General features: G+C 37.8%; 1 protein-coding gene across 2 annotated transcripts in view; it reads left to right on the top strand.

The window, feature by feature from the left end:
* The first annotated feature begins 2037 nt into the window (after positions 1–2037).
* The window catches only part of CAPN7 (calpain 7), a 29085-nt gene continuing 9597 nt past the window's right edge, over positions 2038–21525 (top strand). The window contains exons 1-14 of one of the 2 annotated variants that reach the window (XM_079302034.1): positions 2038–2231; positions 6184–6292; positions 6942–7140; positions 9403–9470; positions 10548–10748; positions 11156–11242; positions 11924–12050; positions 12377–12462; positions 14206–14299; positions 15880–16026; positions 17672–17778; positions 19345–19465; positions 19742–19886; positions 21392–21491. In XM_079302034.1, the coding sequence (XP_079158160.1) occupies positions 7102–7140; positions 9403–9470; positions 10548–10748; positions 11156–11242; positions 11924–12050; positions 12377–12462; positions 14206–14299; positions 15880–16026; positions 17672–17778; positions 19345–19465; positions 19742–19886; positions 21392–21491 (1322 nt within the window). In that variant the 5' untranslated portion in view covers positions 2038–2231; positions 6184–6292; positions 6942–7101. The remainder of the gene's footprint in view (positions 2232–6183; positions 6293–6941; positions 7141–9402; positions 9471–10547; positions 10749–11155; positions 11243–11923; positions 12051–12376; positions 12463–14205; positions 14300–15879; positions 16027–17671; positions 17779–19344; positions 19466–19741; positions 19887–21391; positions 21492–21525) is intronic. The other variant, XM_079302033.1, reaches the window with a different exon arrangement.

The raw sequence follows: 21525 nt of genomic DNA, 5'->3' as shown, positions 1-21525 counted from the left end.
AGAGCTGCATTTGGTCCATAAATGGTTTTGTCTGAAGCCGTGATACCCAAATTAATTTTAGGCTATGCAAGTTACACCACTATGTCTCAGCATCAAAGCAGACCCTGACTGAAATTCCATTTTCATGGCACCGTTAGGGAAATACTGAACAAATAAAGCTTTACTTAGAAAAACCCTTTAACATGAATTTTGCCTGTGCTCAGATGAAACCCATAAAATGTACTTGTGAAAAAAAAAAGAAAACTCAAAACAACTAACTTTATAAGAAGCACAGTCAAAAGGGAAAGCTATGAAGAATACAAGAACTTCCCCCTACATAGCAGATCACAAAAACCAAGCTCCTTTTTGCACTAAACATTACTGTATTTATATAAATGCAGTCAGGAAAGCACAAAAGGGATAAGGAAGGGAAGAAGATGGAATGGGATCACTTAACTCTGTACTTAAGAAAATCATAGGGAAAATAATAGATTTCAGTATTTCAGTACCTAGTACTCCTGCATTTAGCTGCACCTCTAACTAAACATATAATCAGAAAACAGCAAAAAGGCACATATAAAGAAGAGCTGCAGAATAACTTGCCAGACAGTATTTTTGTATCTCATGAAAACAATGCCTTGCAATAAGCTGTATTTTCAGGCAGAAATAAAAGCCTGTAGAATCACGGAATTGCCCAGGTGAGAAGGAACCCCAACCCTCTGTGGGAAGAGGAGCATTGATGTGACTAGCACCCTCCTAATACCCTCTTGAAAACTTCCAGCAATGTCCCCAGGGAGGTTGTTCCAATGAATGGTCGATGCTTTTTAAAAATTTTTCCTTCCTATGTCAAGATTAAACCTCGCCCAGTGCAACCTGTTGCCATTACCCCTTGCCATATGGTCCCTTGTGGAGGGACCCCACTCCTCAAGAATCCAACCCCTCAGATTTTCCCTAACTGCCTCTTATGATGGAAAACAAAGGAAATACTGAACATCCTAGCTAAATAATCTAGGTTAAAAAACTGCTAGCCTGTTTAGTTTTTTTTTTTTTTAATGAGAATCAGTACAAAAACCTCAGGGTTTTTCTTTGCTTTCCACTTTATACCTCTATGACAAACAGGTGCACACTGAAAATGCTCTCCTTTAAAGGCTAGAAAACCGAGCCTCAAGGAGATTAACCATGTTTACCTCTATTAAAAATTGAGAAATGGGAAAAAAAGAACAATCTCACTCTGCAACCGCGGGCTGCACCTGCTTCCTTCACCTGTGACTGACAACCATGGGAGAGAAGGGATGGAAAAGAATCCAGGGAAGTTACTCTTCACCTGTACTCGGCACTGGTGAGGCCACACCTGGAGTGCTGTGTCCAGTGTCTGGGTCCCTCAGATCAGGAACGACATTGATGTGCTGGGGTGAGCCCAGACAGACAATGGAGCGATGGAGCTGGTGAAGGGCCTGGAGCACAAGCCCTAGGAGGAGCAGCTGAGGGAGCTGCGGGTGCTCAACCTGCCGAAAAGGAAGTCTGCCAGCGACAGAACAAGAGAATGTACTCTCAACCTGTGCCAGGAGAGGTTCAGGTTGGACATTAGGGGAGATTTCTTCACCGAAGGAATAATTAGACACTGGGATGGGCTGCCCAGGGAGGTGGTGGAGTCACCGTCCCTGGAGGTGTTTAAACTGGACGTGGCACTTAGTCTGGTTGACACGATGGTGGTCGGCCATGGGTTGGATTCGATAATCTCAGAGGTATTTTCCAACCTGATTCTGCAATTCTGTAATGCTAAAATTCTGTAATTCTGTAGTCACCGCCCTGCGCACGCTCGCCCCTCTGGCGCCTCAGCTCCCGCGCGCGCCGTTCCCGCCCACCGCCTCAGCGCCCCCGCGCGCCTAGCACGCGCAGCGCGGCCCCGGCCGGCCTCTGCCGGGGGAGTGCGGTGGGCGTGGCCAAACGGGGCGGACCGGCGGCTAGAAGAGTCAATGGGCGTGGCCACAGGCGCGGCGGGGCGGGCTCGGAGGCGTGGCCAGGCATGGGGGCGCGGCCTACGGGCGCGGCGGGGTCAGGGAGGCGGGGGAAGCGGCCGGGCGGGCGCGGGGACTGGGGCAGGGTGGGCTTCGACGAGAGCTGTTGCCGCTGCCGGGAGGGCGCCGGCCATGGACGCCACCACGCTGGAGCTGGACGCGGTGAAGTTCGCGCAGCTGGCGGTGCAGCGGGACCAGAGCGGGCGCTACCAGGAAGCGGTCTTCTACTACAAGGTACGGCGGGGACGCGCCGGCTCCCTGGGGGCGCGGGTGTCTCGTTCCCCTCGCCGCGGTCTGCGCGATGCTCTTGAGCTGCCGAAGGGTTCGTGCTCCTCCCTCGGCCCCCCGAGGCCGGAGAGGAATGTTAGGCGCCCCCGCGGCCCGGCACGGCCCTGCCGGCGGAGAGAGCCGCGCCGGGTCAGCGCGGCCGCCCCCGCCCTCCCCCGCGGGTGTGCCCCGGGAGCGAGCTGCTCGGCCCGGGGAGGACGAGGCGGTGCCCGCCGAGACGAGAGTGGAAGGCCGTGCGTGAGCGTCGAAAGTTTGTCAGCCTCTGGAGGAGCCGCGTCCTTCAGGGCGGGTTGCGAAACGCCTTTTCCCTGCGTCCTGTTTTTAGGTGGAACGAGCGCTGCCCGTGCGCTGATGTTTACCCACAGGCTTAGGCGTAGCACTGCAGGTACTCTGCTTAGAAAACGGGAACGGGCGCTTCTTCCAGCTGCTGGAGACACAGCCCCGTCTGTGCTCTGGGAAGATTCATCCTAACCTAAAAACGTCTCTGCCCCGTTCTACACTTTGATTCCTGGCCTTTCCCCAAGCCCTGCCAGGCCAGAAAGACTGATCAGTTTTACGCTGGCGATGTAAGCACTGGGCATTTTGGAGAACCACAAGTGGGCATAACTGTGCGCCTGTGTGTGCAGCTGGGAGCAACTCTGTTGTACAGTCATCAAGTAAATAGAGAGGTCTGTGGTGAAATACAAGACACTCAGCACTAAGACAGGTTCAGATCACGAGCTGTCAGTGACAGGCTTTTAACCTCGTGTTAATATTCTCTCCATAAGGGAAGAATATGTATTTTATGGTTTCAGTACAGTTTCAGGTTAGCGTAGCTAAGGATATAGTAAAGTTGATTCAGTATCTTGCTTAATATCTGTAGGCTTGCTACTAGTATTTAGTAGTTTTTGTGCAATCATTAGGCATTTTTCACTTATGCAAATTGTCTCATTTTGTTGTTTTATATGTCATAAAATTACATTAAAGTTTCATATCCCATTGACTTCTCATCTGTGAGAAGGGATCTCTTTGAAACCTTTGTTTATCCTTATGTCAGTAATCGTTCCACAAATTCCATTATCCTGACAAAGTCAGTCTCTTCCAATGGATTGTTAAAGGATCTGTAGTAGGCCTTTTTATTTCATGAGTACAAGGTGTCTGTGAAATGTTTAAAAAGCATAGTGTTAATATCATGGTGGCCTATGCAAGTGTAAAATAGTAGGAAGAGGAGTCTTTTTTTTTTTGTTATTTTTCAACCCAGTTGTTAATTTTGTGGGGGCTAATTTATATATGTAAACCTTATATATGCAAATGTTGTAGTTGCTGATAATAACACTGATAAGTTCTGTGTTCATCATCAGTGTCTGTGCATGGTCTGATAACCATGTGCAGTACTGCTTTACTACTCTGTATTTCTCCTTTTACCTGGAAACAATGACTCAGTGCTATTCAGAATGAAAATATCTTTTTGTGCAAATAGCCACCCTTGTATGCTTTTGAACATACATGTGTGTGGAAAATCTTTTTCACATGCTGTATACAGGTGATATTCTTGCTAAGTGGAAAAATGCACTCCTGGCAGTCTTGGTGCACTTGAAGCTACTAGAGACAAGAGTGTAACCTAGATATGTTTGGCTTTCCGGATGTTGCCTGAAGAATCACTGCCCTGTTAAATTATACAAAATAGTTACAAAATGTCATTTGTTATTTCAGGGATACTTTATTTGTTTGTTTATTTATTCTAGCACAGTGGAAGTAAGCTCTGACCTGTCACCAGCTTTCTTATCAACTGCTCTAAAAAGTTCAGAGCCCACTGGGACAATAAGTAAGCAAGTGAGAAAGCCTGGGTACTGAACTGGCTTCTGCAGGAACTTGATGAACTATGGAAAATGCTACAGTTGTTGCCATAGATTGCACCAAAATAGACCTGTGTGAATGAAATTCTTATGGTTGCAAGTATGCTTGGCTTCCTGCTACCATGCAACTTTGGTAGGTGCCTAGAGGAGTGCTGCATGTGAACCAGCTTTGGGCAGCTTGCTAATTAGTGGAGCTCTGCAGAAATGTCAGGATCATATTTGGACACTGATGACTTCAGCCAAAACTGCTGAAGGCTGTTGCTAAGTCTGGCTGTTAACCAGCTGTTAGCAGCTTGCAGAATGATCAGTAGTTAGCTTAGTGTGACTGTGGCACATGGCTTGTGACAAACAGTAGTGACATTGGAGAGATCATAAATGCTAAGTCGGAATTGCACATCCATCTGGCCACTGGAAACAGCTGGCATGCTGGCTCCACAAGCACTCTGTCAACTGCTTCAGTCCTTAGCAGGCTTGGTTTATAAAAGACTTGTTCCCATTATGTTTGCATCTTAAAACCAGGCAAAACCAATTATGCTTGAAATCACAGAAGCAACATCAAAATTAATCAGTGGTTTTGTAGCACTGGTTTGGAAATACACATTTGTTCTTTGCATCATATGTAGACCACATACCTTTGTGGTACAGCACCTGTTTTATCACTCTGTACTTGCAGTATATCACAGACAAATCTACCCATCCCTTGAGCTTGTAGCTGTAGTGCACTTTTTTCACCTGCAAAAACAGTTGTGTGCTTAATGGTAGTTAATTGCTACATATAAATGGTACTTCTGCTTACTCTTCAGTGTCTGTGGATGTTTTATATGATGTAATAGGGAGATGGATGCTGGCAGGGAGCATGCAGTACTTGGTTCTGTGATGTTTCTCGGTGAAAATTTATCCTGATAACAAATGCAGGCTGTATCAGGATCAGTTTTAAATGTGGGCAAACTAAACAGATGGATAGGGGAGCAAACTGCTAAGCTTGACCAAAATAATGGCCATAAAACACACGAGGGAGCCCTGGCCATGGAGTGCTTGCTCTATGCAGGGCAGCCTCTGAGCACCATCTCTGTGAAGCAGCTCTCTAGTTACTGTTCTGCTTCCTGCCTTCCCAGCCTGCCTGCTGCAGGACCTCCTCTCCTCTACCACTGGTGGGAAGGCAAGCACTGCCACAAAAATGGGGGGAGTTCCTGTGTCAATAATGAAGACAACACAAGGTTTCTGTCCTCATTTTTGTGGGGTGACAAATGTTGATTCTCCATATGGTTCAGAGACTGTGTCAGCTCTGGCTATTTATTGCAACCCTGACAAATCTTATGTGTTTTTCTTAAATTCAGTGAAGGAATAGACAGCTTATGCAACTGAAGGCGTTTTTTCTTAGTAGATTTGTACAGTATGGGAAAAGCCTTAATGTGGGTAATGTACTGTGCTTCTGAGCCAGAGGCCTACACTCCCTCCTGAAAGGAGACTTCCATCCAGTATTTTGTGTACATACAGGCATTTACAAAAACAAGTTTGAGAAGCTAGGAAACCTCATATTTGTAGATGTTCAAGATTGTATTGCTTTATGTGAGTAAAAATAATTTTAAAAAAATACTTTCTAAAAAAAAATATTGGTGTTTGATTTTAAAAAGCTTTTATATTTGTTTACTTTCATTATTGCTAGATTAAATGCAGGTAACTGGAATAGCTACTTTTTTTCCTGACCTTAAATCCTCAGGTGTAAAACCAAACTGATTTCAGTGCATGCTTAAAGAGTTTTACTTAAAATCTCCTAATTTCATATATTACTATACAAACAGACCTAAGATCTGGTCTTAGAGAACTTCTGAATGCTTTTATAGTCTTGTAGATTGTCCCAGATGTGAGAAATTAAACATGATCTAGCTTATAACTTGAAACTTTTTCTTTTTGAGGCAGATTTTCCCTGCAGCTACTGAGTCTTTTTGCAGGTGTAAGGGCTTGCTTTCATGCAGCTCATGGCTGCTGTAGGCCCTCTGTTTATGGTAAGTAATTTTCCAGGCAGCAAACATTAACTTTGTCTCCAATTCTTCTCCCTGCAGGAAGCTGCACAAGCCTTGATTTATGCTGGGATGGCTGGGTCCAACTTGGAAAATATTCAAGAAAAAATAAATGAGTACTTGGAGAGAGTTCAAGCTCTCCATTCAGCAGGTGGGTAAGGAGCTTTCTAATTAAACCTCTGCTTAAATTAATTGAGTGGAAAGTTGTTTGCTGCTGTGAAATACATACCAATGGTGTTTGCTCTGTTTTTATTATTCTGATTTTCTGGTCCTTTGTGAAGAACTACAAATACAATGAACACATCAGTGCTTTGAATTCTGATACATCATAAATTAAGCAGGGACTGACTTTCTAAGGACTTTGGTGCGGGTATTCTTTGCGTTTAAATATTCTGAGGAACCACATCTGCAGAGCAAATGTGAGAAAGTTCATTAATAAAGATGTCAGGTGGCACAGACACCTAAGGAACTTGTATATTGTCATAGGTGATGTATTTTCACAAATGATGCAATATTTTACGTAATTAAACATCCTTGTTCTCAATATAGTCTGGAAGAGATTTTTTTAATATTATTTCTCCTCTGAAATATCCTGAGAGCTAACTTCTGCTTCAGGGAAGCATGATGGTGTTTCCTTGTCCTTTCATAGATGTTTATAGCAAAGTTTAGAAATACTTTGTTTCCAGACAAGAAATAGACATTACCCATCTGATTAGAGCTGCTAGTGTTTTGGTGACATGTTCAGGATGTTTTTACATGTCTGCTGCTGTAGAAAGCTAAATACTTGTTTTTTCATTTAGTTCAATCACAGAAGACAGACCCTCTGAAGTCAAAACAACAGTTGGACTTGGAGCGTGCTCACTTCCTAGTTACACAGGCTTTTGATGAAGATGATAAAGGCAATGCAGAAGAAGCTATAGAGTTGTACACAGAAGCAGTGGAACTCTGTTTGAAAACAGTATGTTAAGCTACAGGTTAACTTGGTGGAATTATGTGATGGTAAGAAATTCTTCCACTTTCACAAATGACTGACCATTAAAGGCTGACTTGAAAATGGAGTACCTGTATTTGTTAAAATGACTTTTTAATATTTTTTTGTTTCACTGTTTGGTGTTTTTTTTTTTTTAGTGTTTCTTCCAGTCTTTGTTATGTTGCTATACAACACTGTAGATTTATGGAGACTTGTCATTTATGTGGGGTTTTTTTTCTGGACTGGATTATACTAAAATCTAGAAATATTCTGGAATATTTTTCATGTTGATTTTTGCCCTGGAGCAAATACCACAAAAACAGAAATTGAAGTCATGTTAAAAATGAAGATGACTTGCTAATGTGTCAGCTGCATTAACTTCTGACAACATTAAAGGAAATCAATTAAGGGAAATTTGTCTATGTAACATTTTTTGATGACGTAACAGTCTACTGATGGCAAAACTATTAAAAATACTACTTGATTACTGAAGTGTTCAACTCTAAAACTTTTATGAGTGAATTCAATTCACACTGAAATTAATAAGGATGAATTGGCCATTACATAAACAATGAAGAATATAATTACAGGTACTGCTTTTCTCTCTTAAGTCCAGTTGCCTTAACTAACTCATTACAAGAAGAGCTCACCATCATAATGTAACTCCACCAAGTCTGTTTTTCTTTTTCTCTTCTTTTCAATGTTATAATGTAAAAATATTTGTGAGTTGTTGAGAGTGTTATATTACTGTTGTAACATGCTTGAGTAAATCCTTTTCTCTGAATTGTGTTAACAGGCTTTACCTAGGCTAAAACCCCTGGTGATACAGTGTGATACAGATCAAGAGTTAGTAGAGCTGCTCTAGTTTTTCCTCTTGAGCTGTTGGAGCAGAACATTTTCAGTCTATTACATAACATTTACTTCAGCCAGCATGCTCCTTTTCCTCTGCTGTGTTCCTCCTTCTGTTGTGTCAGTGCATGCAAATATTACTGAAGTTAGTCTGAAAATATCTCATACTGACAACTGCATTTATTGGGTGTTTCCTCATATTGACAACTGCATTCATTGGGTATTTCCTCATATTGACAACTGCATTTATTGAGTATTTCATTAGGTACAAGATACTGCTGAAGTTTCTTTTAATCTTGACTAGCTTATTCTTTTGTTGACATGATGGTAAAGTCTGTCCCTTAGTACCTTCTTCTTCCCAGGATGAAAGGAGATATAAGGAACTCTGCTATCTTGAAGCTTTACTCCAGTCTTTCTCCTCAGTATATTCAGGGGGAGAGATTTGTTTCTTCCTTACCCTTGAAGTACTCATAGAGCAGCCATTACTTCTCTTCTGTGGCTGATTCCTAGATGAGGGTGCTGGTGTTCTACCTTCACTACTAATCTTTATAAATCTTTAGAAGTATTTTCCAACCAGGAACACCAGAGTGTTATTTATTTGCAAATGAAAGTAGTTGCTTAGAGAGGGTGTTTCTGGTTTTGTTTCTTGGGGTGAAAGTAGCTTGCCTTTTGTATCCTCAGTTGATGTCCCTGACCTGGAATAACTGGTCAAGGCACAAAGCTAGAACCTGAAACCTGCACTTGGGTGCCACAGGAGAAGCCATGTTAGTTCTGCAGATTATTTGGCTGCAGAAGCCATGCTTCACCTGTAGGGAAGATAAAAGTATAAACTGTCATAAAAGACCTCCCAAATGGGAACAGAAGTTAATGCTCTTCACATCTTTGTTCCCCTGTCCTAGGTCATTTTATGCTTTTGATTGCAAGTTAAAAATGTTCTTGCATCTCTATCTTTGTTTTGTTTGAAAACAAACTTACTTTATGAAAGTAAACATTTAATTTTTTTTCCTAAGTTACCATGATAATTTTAACACACGTGGGGAAAAGAATCAGAACACATCCAAGCTTAGCAGTATATGCAACATTTTGTTTTGTCTTGTTTCTGCCAGTAGTGTTTTAGTACAATTAATTCTTCTGACAATTCTTTTTGTGTATGCACTGTTTTCCACGCTGAAGAATTTTAGACATAACTTCCATTCTCTCAAAATTTCACTAGAACAGCAGAATTATATTTGCTTACATTGTATTTTTTTAATGCTGAGTTTAAAAAAAAAGAAACAACAACTAACAAAGCAAAATATTTGCTAATTTCAAAAAGTGAATTAATAATAAATACATAAATAGCTAGTTATTCTTTGCTTTAATCTAGAAGTATGACAGCTGAGCTTATAAAACATGTTGGTAGGTTTTGTATGTGTAGATTTTTCTTTTATTTTGCACTTTAGGCTACTGAAACCTCAGAAGCAGGCCTTCAGTCCAAACTGAAACAGTTGGCTCGACAAGCACTGGATAGGTGAGTATTGCTAAGGTTAGTAAATGTTAGATCTAAGTGTACCCTCTGAGTTGGATTTTCAGTCAAATGTCTGTATGGATTCTGTGTAGACTAAGCTCCTGCAGAGTTCACCTTGGAGCTGGTTGCCAGCTGCTTCACTGCTGAATGTAGCAGCTGTTGTGCCAACCCTCTGGGAATCTTGGGACATGCAGAGGACTGTATGCTTGTTAGAACAAATGCAGTACTTCAGAGATATAATCCATAGTACTGTAATTATTGACCTCTATAAAAGATACTGAATTCAGGCTAGTATGAAATCAAGGTGCCAATGTCCCTCCATAAAAAAGACAGCTTAGAATCTGGGAAACACTTTTCTTTGCAATAGCAATCTAATTACATGTTATATGTGTATGGAAATCTCTGTCTGAAACAATTTACACAAGTATTAGTTCAATGTAGCTCTTTCAAAATCAGCTCTGTGATGGTGAATCCCAGGTCGTGCTGGGCTCAGTTTCAGTGTAAGCTGGGTTTTAGCATTTCTCAGTCTATGTTCAGAAAAAAAAATCCCAATATTTTGCATGTGTGTGACTATCCAGCAGCTTAAGGCAGCAATTACAAAATATGGCTCCTGCATATACAGTGTTCAAGCAGTTGAAAGTCTGGGTTGTGAGAATGCCCGTGGGTTTTACTACTATTGTATATTTGCTAGACAAAATATATCTGGAAGGTATGAGAAGATGCAGATCAGTTTTCTCTCTGTGTTTCAGTGATCTTGTTTTGAGATTTCACATAATGAACACTTAAACAAATTCTCCTATTAGCATAATTTAGAGGCAATAAAAATCTAATGAGCTCTGTCAAAATTAGCTTGTATGAGTTGGAATTGCTATATTTTAATTGATTCAAGAACAGAAAAATAAAGAAGTACCAGCATCAGAAATTGGTTTTTGTTTTTTAGAAAAATTAGTGTTGGTCAACTTGGGCATTTGCTCATTCCATTTGACATGTGTAAGAACGTGAACCAAGAAAATCAATAATTGAACTGTAATTATATTTTTTTTACTGTTGAAAATAAAATACATTCTTTATTTGCTTTAGAGCAGAAGCACTGAAGGAATCTATGTCAAAGCCATCTCAGAAAGAAAAGTCAACTGCAGCCAAACCAAATCAGCCGGTCAGAACCTTCTTTCCATTGGGACCTGATTTTTCTTTAAATGATAAACCACAGACAATAAGAGCAGTACAAGCTAGTGAATCTCAAGGTCAGAGATACACTGCAGAAGAGATTGAAGTACTTAGGTAAGTCTAAGATTTTCCAAAATGAGTTCATGAAAGGTCTGGCTCTGAGAAGCCAAAGTGCAAAGTTGTTTTTATAGGTTATACAACTGCTACCTCACTGGAAATCAAAGGCTCATAATATTTTATATGACTTTGCCTTCTATTACATCCAGTTCCTTTTACTTTGATTTTTATTATAGGTGAAATAAACTACAAACAATCCATAAAACCATTTTCCTAAATTGTGACTTTGAAAACTATCAAATATATGATGTTCAAGAGGTAGTTGTCTTGTTTTCAGAAGCACTGTGTATTACTAGTTTTTAAAAAGTTATTTTATTTACAATTAACTTCTGCAAGTTAATCTTCAGTAGATGATTGATAGGTTTGTAAGTCTTCTTTTTTGTTGTTTTTCTTCTGACTTGCAGGAAAACTTCTAAGATTAATGGCATTGAATATGTACCTTTCATGAGTGTCGATCTGAGGGAACGTTTTGCCTTCCCTATGCCTTTTTCGTAAGTATGCTTCAGTTACTGAACTTCATCTTTTGTTTTTATTTTCAAAACTTGTCCATATTTTGATAACTCTGTATTTTCTTTTTCAGGGTTAAAAATTGTTTTCATAGGCTTTTAAGCATAATTCACACAGAGAGATTCAAATACTACCACTTCCTTCTTCCATTCTGAACTTAAAACTGTATTGTAAGATGATCCTTCTCTGTAGTACTTTTGCACTTGTGTATTCTTCAAGCCTATGAGAATAATATTATATTTGGCTTTTTAAATTATTGGGCTGGGCTGGCAGCTTAAGTCTGTTTTCTGATGTTGCTTCATGCTAATGAGTTCAGCTCTCTTGCCTGTAAAATGCAGGTGATAGCTGTTTCCTCGGTAAAGGGCTATTCCAAGGAAGAGTTACATAAAACAGCTAGACTTTCATTCGTAAGCAATAATAATAAGTTAAGGTTGCACAGCTGTAATAGACAAAGACATTTGGAGTGGGTAAAATTTTTTTTATATTTTTACCTTTTTCCCCCTTAAAAACCACAAACTTGTTCCTTGAAATTATTTTACAGCTTTGTGATTGTTCTGTGCGTATTTTGCACCATCTATCAGATGTATTTAAGAATGCACATAACATAAAAAGCTCTTCTAAGCTGCTATTGATTTATTTCTACTTTTTTTCTCTCTTAAATCTAGTGATAAGTGTGGGAAGCTACCATTATCCCCCAAACAGAAGGCCATGTTTGCCAAGTGGGTGCGACCAGATGACATAACAAATAACCCTACGATGATCTATACTGTATCAAGTTTCAGCATAAAGCAGGTAAATTGTTCCCAAGGAAAAATGTGTGCTACTAGTGGTTTATCATGGGGGGCTTTGTTGTTCAAAAAGGAATCTCCAAATATGAGAGCACTTTCCTTGGCTGTTTTAAGGTTAATATAGGGCCTCTTATAGGTCTGTAGGGGCCTCATGTTGAGCAAGCATACATTTTCTGCCTCTTTAATAGTGGCTTTGCTACCTTTGGTTTAAATCCTTCCCTTTTGAAGGTAAGTACTAACTGGCTGTTTTCCTTCCTTCCACACACTGCATTCATCTCTCAGTATCTGAGCTATTAGTAAATGTCCTCACTGGTTTTCTTTTCTTTATAGACAATAGTGTCAGATTGTTCTTTTGTGGCATCACTAGCTATCAGTGCAGCATATGAAAGAAGATACAACAAAAAATTGATCACGAGGTAAGTATTAGCTGTTGCTTTGTAAGATCTTTTCAGACTTAATACTGCCAAGCTTTTGCAGTATGTTCTCTAACAGCTAAAAAACAGCATTTGTTTCACCTTCATCTCCCTTGGACTCATGTGGTTTCAACACTTCTAAGCTGGAAGCCAACTTTATATTGAAACAAAGGCTTTTACGGCAAAAAGCTGTTAGACGAACAATCCTAATAAAAATTTTGTATCAAAATTGGGAACTAATTGTGATTTTATTCACTATTGACATGTTCAAAGAAACAACAATGTCCCAACATTTATATATATGCTCTAATATACAAGACCTTTTAATCTTTTTTAGCCACTTCAAAAGTCTGCCCAATCTATTGCATCATGGTATAGGTGTTTTCTTTTATTACTCTCAGAACATCTCATCTATCTTTGCTTAATGGATAACCCAAGTTTTATCCAGCAGAGCAGTGCTTTATTAAATTTGCTGTCCTGGTTAGACAATTGCCATTGATTAAGTTTTCTGGGGTGTAACAAGCCTATGACACGGGTCCCTTAGTGTACCTTCAGTGTATTAATCAGGTTTTCTGGCGTGTATAGGCCTTTGACTCCTTAACTTGCTTAAGATAGCTTTCTTTTTCTATGCCATCTTATTCATCTCTAGTTATATAATAACCATTAAATAATTCTTTATTGAATTTTGTTCTTTACCTGTTGATTAAGTTCTCTGAAAGGTATGGGTTAATGGAGTTCCTTTCTGCAGGTGCTGAGAGATAACTTCTTAGGGTTTTCTACTGACCTTCAGCTGACACAGATCTAAATCAAAGCCAACTAAAATCACAGTCAAACACTCCTTAACTAATTAAGCATAGTTCATTACAAAATTATTTAAAAATCACAAAACTACTCTGACTAGATGCAACTCGCTGTCAATATACATATATATACAGACACTGGGGTCTAAAATCAGATGTGCTTTGAGGAATAAGAAATAGTTGGAAGGATATTGCATTTGTTTGGGATTTTTAAAATATAAAATTTATTTATAATGCTTTTTAGTTTAGTTTTTCTACTTTGTTAGCTGTTGTGCAACAGGTGGCCCATTTTACAACTCATTGTAGAATTAATGTTAACAACCCTGTCCTGGCTGCACTCAATTGGCATCCTATGTTAAATTTGCCATGGGTTTTCTGGACTTTGCTGGAGGTTCTTGCCAGACCAGTGTGTGAATGTTTTTGGGTTGTTTTAACTTGCTCTTCATAGAACTGAATTTGTATTCTTTTCAAGAGCAGCAAGTTCTGCACTGCCTTCTCCTTCAAAAGTTTAACTTGCCATTCAGGCAAATACTGTATTTATATTATAGATTTGTAAATACTGCCTGTTTAATTGTAAGATAAATATGTTTGCCTTGCTTCTGTTTGAAAAATAATTAAGTTACTTACTTGTGTTCTTTTTGCTACTATATTATAGTATAATAGTATTCTATTTTTTATATATATAGTGTATATATATATATATACTATATATAGTATTATACTGTATTTCTTCTATAGTATAAAGCTGCAGCAAGAGTGGGCCTGAAAAAATAAAACTTATTTAAACATGATTATTTTTACTAAATTTGAGTTACTCTTCATTAAAAATTCCATATTTCTGTTCAGTAAATTCTGTAAACAGACTGTGTTAATCCCACTTTTATTGTTATATGTACAGACAAGTCATTTATGTCATAATTTCCTCTTTTTCTTTCCTGTTTAACAGTATTATTTACCCTCAGAATAAGAAAGGAGAACCAGAATATAATCCATGTGGTAAATACATGGTGAAGCTTCATATCAATGGTGTTCCTAGGAAGGTAAAAGTTTTTGGGGAACTTTGTATTGTTACTGCATAAGCTGTGTGTTTTAAAGGCTTGATATGAAGTGCTTCATAGCAAAAACTTTAGGCAGGCGTTTTTGGAAAGTAGTTTTTAATTGTTAAACCTTTTTGAGATTAATTTTTGGTTTTGAAGTTTGCAACCACATGCTTCTCTCTGTATTTCTGTACTTCTATAGCTGTTCATAAAAATAACCTTACATAAATTCGTGTAAAAAATGCCTTGTATTACTTATCAGAATTGTGAAAACCAAACAGGAACAAAGCTGTGTATCCCCTGTTTATGAGTTAGATGTGTACTCTTCCACTCCATCTTAGAAAGAATTAAAAGATATAGAGGGGGATATCAGAAGGAGTATAGACATGAAATGACCATAGAGGAATAACTGCACCAATAACTAAAGTAAGGCCTTGCTCAACTACAGATTTTTAGTAAGACGAAATGCCTGATGATAAAACTTCGCAAACTGATAAACAATTTCATTTTCTTTTCAGTGCAATAAATAAGAACATACAATAATGTATTTCTCCATATAATACTTAACTGTAGCACAGATCATAGGGACTGATTGATTAATGTTTATGAGAGTTCAGAAGTTGAGTGGTCATATTCATGGGGTGGAAAAGTAGGGGGAAACTCCTCAAAGGCTCCTAATTGTTAAGATAAAACCTCTGGGTCAGGAAGTCCTTGAGCTGCAAAATTCCAGAGTCTGAATGTTTCAGGAAAGTATCATTTTTGTGTCTGCCTTGCTCTTAATATTCTTTCCAAAATATCTCCTAATGGTTGCCTTTTGTTAGGATGAATGGCCATTTGTTCACCTATGAAAAGGTCTATTCATTCCTGCACAGTTAGGATTTGACCAGAGAATGTGCTGTGTTGGTAGCCTGCATTTGTAATGGAACAGTGCCAACAGGAAACTGAAACATCTATTCACAGAAACTGTTTCAGATTACTGCAAATATGCAGTAAGAATCTGTAATAATGATGAATATATAGTACCTCATTTAAAGAAGAAATGTTAACACTGTCAGAGCTGCTGCTTTGAGGTGTTTTTCCTTTTCAGAGAGAAGAAACTTAAATCTGGAACTAGAGGCTGTGAAAGTGATATGACACAATTGGTTTCCTTAAAGATAAATAAATATTTATTTCTCTGCTGGCTACCAAGCATCGTCCATGCTCTAATTCCTAATTGGATAAGGAATATTGTTAGGCTTTTTTTTTTTTTTTACTTTTTATGCTTATAATTGCATAGAACCTTTCTGCAAATATCTTTTTGCAGTAGCTATTGCACACTTCATAGGAGTGTACTGTCACCATCAGTCAAGGCAGCCACTCACATGTCACCCAGTTAGACCAGTGCAATAGAGAGCTGGCAGTAGAATTTTTTGTTCATTTGTGCAAACCACTGCAGGAATGGTAAAGGTGTGTCCATATGTGAGAATAATGGTCAGGTCTGGCTGTGTCAGAAAAGCTTTGTATTAATGAGGGTTTTGTTTTATTTTCTGATTACTTTCAAGATACTTTTAGATTTATGATGATTTTTCATTCATTTCACACAGGTAATCATAGATGATCAGTTACCTGTTGATCATAGTGGGGAACTTCTCTGCTCTTATTCCAATAATAAGAATGAATTGTGGGTGTCACTAATAGAAAAGGCTTACATGAAGGTCATGGGAGGATATGATTTTCCTGGATCAAATTCTGTAAGTATGAGATTATTTCTAAGATGAAAAAATTCCACTTAAATAATAATGGGAAAAATAATTTCCTTCTAGTGAAATCAAAGTGAACAACTTGAGGAGACAGCTATTTGGTTTGATATTTTCTTAAATCTTTCTTCTGTTTCTTTTTTTCACAAACATTTTTAGCTGTACTTAATGAAATTATTCCATCAAAATAGAATGAGTAAGATATCTTGATGGTCAAAGTTAATCTTAGTTCTCAGACCTCAGTATTGATGCTTGTGAGTAGGAAGTGTTTATATAGAGTCTAGATGGAGATACTGGTTGAAGTCATAAATTCTGTTTGCCCATATCAATACTGCTGATTTTGGTTTCTAACTCTTTCAATAAATAGGACAGTTCTCCCTTATTAGGCAATGGAGTCAGCTAGGAAAGTAACAGCCTAGTCATTTAGAAGGTCTGTAGAGAGGGAGCAAGTACTTTGATCTGTGCAAGTTTATCAGATTGTTCCACTCATTTCCATAAATATGCATTGGGTTTCTATGATGTGGTTACTAAAGAAACTGTCAACATACATCATACAAGTGACATGCAAATTATTCTTTAAAGAGGGATAGTTTGCTGAAATTAGTAGCTCACATAATTTGTTACTTAGGAAGCCTTTCTGATTTTAACTTAATATTATTAAAATTTTAAAGTTGGTTTGTTTTTTTTTTTAATTCGTGGTGCTAATTGGTGTTTTGACAGGCACATTTTTGGTGGGTATACTTGGTAATCATCTTGGTATCTTGAAAAATTTTTATGGAGATAAATGTGGCTTTGTGTAAGGGGTAAATGTAGGACACATTTTTATGTGTCAGGCTGCTTTGTTTTGAAGGACAAAAGCTGGTGAGAATAACTGTATTTTATTCCTATTGCCGTCCTCTAACTTGCTATCAGGAAAAACAGCTTGACTGGTGACATTTAATCTCCACCCTTCCTGCCCCTCCACTTTCCACTGTATTCCAGCTTCCTTCTGTAATCAGGGTTGCTTGCAATAGGACTGTCTTGTATTTGTAATTCCTCAAGTTCTCAGCCCCCAGTGTTTGTTATTGACACTTCAAGCATTTACTGTCTCTGCTTTTGCTTTGAGGAGTACAAAGTAAAAGAATAGGAATTAAGCAATATTTCAAGGAGCTGGGAGATTAAAGCATCTTTTTATGGAAATACATATCAGTGTCAGCTTTACCAAAAAGAATAAAAAATCCAAACCCTGAGCTTTAGAAATAAAACATCAATTATTTAAAATGCATATATAATAGCAAGGTACCAAATTGTGCTTCTGAGATATGCTTTAAAAATATGTAAATCAATGAAAGAAATAGAACACATCACACAATTGAGCATGACTGATAATTCTGATATGCTTCCATTGCTCTGGAATTCCAGTTTATTTCATCAGTTCACTTTCAGTGTTTTGGGTTTTTTAAGCTACTCAGAAATGTTGTCCATGTCTAACCAAAGAATTTTTTGTTTGTTAGTCTTAATCTTGACTCTTTTATGCATAGAGCTGTATTGTAAATTATGTGCTTGATTTCTTTCAAGGTGTTTTATAAGTTGTGTACAGATATCATATGTTTATATATGACTTATCTGTTCTGATTTCTTTTGAATACTTGCATTTCAGAATATTGATCTCCATGCACTGACAGGTTGGATACCTGAAAGAATTGCTATGCACTCTGACAATCAAGCCTTCAATAAAGATAGCACTTTCAGAATGCTTTATCAGAGGTATTCATTTGTTCTTTCCTAAGTCATTAAAATACTTGCTGTGTAGTAGCTGTGTTACCACTGTAAAAGCAGTACAGTCACCACAGATACATCAAAATGCTGTTGGTGTATCTGCTACAAATTGTGTTTTATAAAACCTCCATGTACTTTCTGGAAGAAGGAAAATTGAGGTATTGGTGGCTTTGATAGAACAGAAGATTAAAATACTGGGTAATTTTGTGTGACAAAATTCTTCTTCTTTATGTATGAATAAAAAAATCCCTTCATTGATAAAGAAAACAGAATATAGAGTCAGAGATTAGTAGTTTGGAACCAATATAGCAACTATAAATGGTACCAGTTTTATATATATATATTTTTTTTTTTTTGTTATATATATATATATATATATATATATACACACACACACCAGTTGAGTGTTTAAAAAGAAGGGTACATGTTCTGTGTTTCCACACAGTTCCCCAAAACTGTCCTTAGCAAGCAGATATAATACAGTATTCCTAATCATATCACAAGATTATGCCCCATCAGTAAATCTCCTGGAGGAGCAGCAGCAAAAGTCTGTCAAAACTGCAATCCTGGTTTTCAGACCTGCCATATCAGTTGGATTCAATGGTCTTAAAAGTCCAAAGTAAATGATTCTTTTATTTTGCTTATGTTGAAAGATACAGCTGCAAATTATAAATGCCAGGTATACCAAGTACTTTGATTTCTTTCAAAAAGGTTTTGTGCAGCCAGTGTCTGATGTATTTCAGTGCAGTAGAAGGGGGTTATTCTATTGACTGAAACACCTACATCCATGATAAAAGAGTGTTTGTTTTTTTCAGTTGCTTAGGAGCTCTCAGAGCTGTCAGCAATTTTTCGGATGTTCTGCTGTTGTAATTTGAAGGTGTGACTGAAGTTAGGATGGAATCTAGTCATTGGAACATTGCTTTTGCTCACTGTGCTAGAGGAAAATGTGTTAATCCATATAGTCCAGTGATCCTGTAATCTATCTAGGGACACTGAGTATGTACTTGGATTTTTAGCATGGGCTGGAAACATGTTAGTATGTTTTCACAACTCCAAGTGTTCCAAAATTAACAATTGCTGTTCAGAACATTAAACTTGAGTATAAACACCTGCAAAAGTATAGAAGCATGAACTTCTCATTCTTCAGAATCCTGGGGGTGTGACAGACTTGATAATTTACTGTATGCAGTCATTGACTAAGTGATGAAGAAACCAGTTTGTGCTCAGCTGTGGATCTGTGAAGAGTATTTTAGAAGTGACACAGGCTGAGCTTGAAGTTGATAAATGCTGAATTTTGTTTATGAAAATATGAAATTATATTAAAATAATAATTTTTAATTTAAACTGTATACTTAATTCTGAAAGAAAAACAGTTCCACTTTCTCAAAGTTTCATCAGGAGTGATTTCTGCTGACAAAACCCCCTGTATACCAGTTTTTATCAAGCAGGGTCATGCTAATGGGCGGTGTAGAAACACGCTATTGTAGTGTTTGACAAATGTTAGATTGCAAATTGTGAGATTTAATTAAGCTATTCTTTCCTGTTTCTGAACAGATTTCACAAGGGAGATGTCCTTATCACAACAGCAACGGGGGTGATGTCTGAAGAGGAAGGAGAAAAGTGGGGTTTAGTTCCAACCCATGCATATGCAGTCTTGGATATAAGAGAATATAAGGTATCAAGTGAAACTGAAGGTGTTTGCAAATTCCTGTTCGAATCCTACGAATCCTATTTCTGATGTGACTGTGTTTCTAGGTTTACTCTAGATGGCTTGCTACTGAATTTTTTGCTCTAATGGCTAATACATTTAATTTTGTCTTGGACTCCACTGGGAAATTTCAGAAAACTTAATTACTCTGTGTTTTCATGATTCATATAAAAGCCATTTTCAATATGTAAAAACTACCATGATAAGATGAATTGACAATTTTACTTTTTGGGGTTTTTTTAGGGACTTCGATTTCTTCAGCTAAAAAATCCCTGGAGCCACTTACGCTGGAAGGGACGATACAGTGAAAATGACACAAGAAACTGGACCCCAGATTTACAAAAATACTTGAACTTTGATCCCAGAACAGCTCAGAAAATAGACAATGGTAATAAGGTTTTTAAAGTCATTATCTTTTCCAATAGTATAGATCTTTATGGTGTATCCCTGCAGGAAGGTAGAAAGAAATACTTTAGCACAAGTAGAGTAAAACAAATACCAGAAACTAAGTTTAGGAAGTATTTGTGTATTTAAATCTGTCATTTCAGGTTTGTCTGGGGTTTAAGTAATCTAGACTGTTAAATATGTATCTCAAATTCATTGACAAGGCTACTTCCTTGGCTAAGTATGCTGTCTCAGTATGTGGGAGTTCAGTGCAAAGAGAACATTCTGACAATAAGCTGTGCAATGCTGCTTTTTAATACGTGAATTGACTTTTTGTGGGTTTTTTTCCTCTCCAATATTTTTAAATATGTATCAACATGCTTACTGTAATCAGTGTTTAAATCAGTCTTTCTGCTGCATCAGCTGCATTTTACTTTCAGAAAGATGTTTCTGCTTTTTACTGTTTACTGGTTGCTGTCTGCAAATCTGAGGGAGCGCTTTGTTCAGTGCCACTGTTTTTACAACACTATACCTCCAAATCCATGAGATTATAGCATGTATTGAAAAGTTTCGTGCAAATGCCTGATGAAAACTTTTGATTCAAACATAAAAATAGCAGCCCTGGATTTGTGACAGTTACGAGATAATAGCTTGTTATTTATTTACCAATTCATTTAGTAAGTAATTTGTAGTGTCTAGTTGTTAACATTTTATGTGAAATTGCATTACTAATTCTAATGGAGTTATTCCTTCTAATTGGATTTATACTTTGGTCTTCTTTTTGTGTAGTTATGACTGATTTTTAGTGCTGCAAGGTTTGCAACTGCCTATGTCAGAGACATTATTTATAAGGCTGCTACCATTTTAAAAGTTCATTCTACTAGGAATTTGTTGGCTTGCAGGTACTACTGTTGGCTGGAGTTGCAATTTAGGGAGCTATAGAGAATTAGAACAAATGCATGAGAATATTGCAAAGATAAAGCAAATTCAGGGTGCAAAAACAAGTGACATAGGTGTTGGATGAAGTGTCTTTTAAACATACATAAACATAAAGTATCATTTAAACTCACGTGTTGAATACTCGATTGTGCTGGATGACTGCTGAAGTAGGTTGTTGAATTGCAGGAACCTGTTTGACTGTGTATTTTATTTTTGTGTTGTCAGAAACCCAGGAAAGGGGAAATCAGGTCAGAATCACCTAATGATGTCTCTTTCAAAATAGCATATTTTCTCATACCTTCTGCTTAGTGCTTGACAATGGAAAAGCACTCTGACAGGTTCAGAAAGTCCCTGATAATAAGCACAGACTAAGTTGTTTTTTTCTTGCTTTAACTTGGTTTGGGGGGAAAGTTTTTAAATTTACCAATTTAGGCAGTGTAGATATTACTACTACATTTTGCAGAAATGTTGGCATATATAAGCTGTATCATTTGATCAGAAAGAGACTTTTGAGAAACAAGTAAAATCAAGGTATCTGGTAAGAAAATAATAACAGCATTTCCTTTTCAGGCATTTTCTGGATTTCCTGGGAGGACCTATGCCAATACTACGATGTTATTTATTTGAGTTGGAACCCAAGTCTTTTTAAAGAATCTACATGTATTCACAGGTTGGTCCAAAAGACATAATTATTTGTTTCAAAA

The sequence above is a fragment of the Erithacus rubecula genome, assembly GCF_903797595.1.
Source record: "Erithacus rubecula genome assembly, chromosome: 3".
Lineage (NCBI taxonomy): Eukaryota > Metazoa > Chordata > Aves > Passeriformes > Muscicapidae > Erithacus > Erithacus rubecula.
The sequence above is the reverse complement of the archived record's forward strand: the minus strand, read 5'-3'. Positions and strand labels throughout refer to the sequence as shown.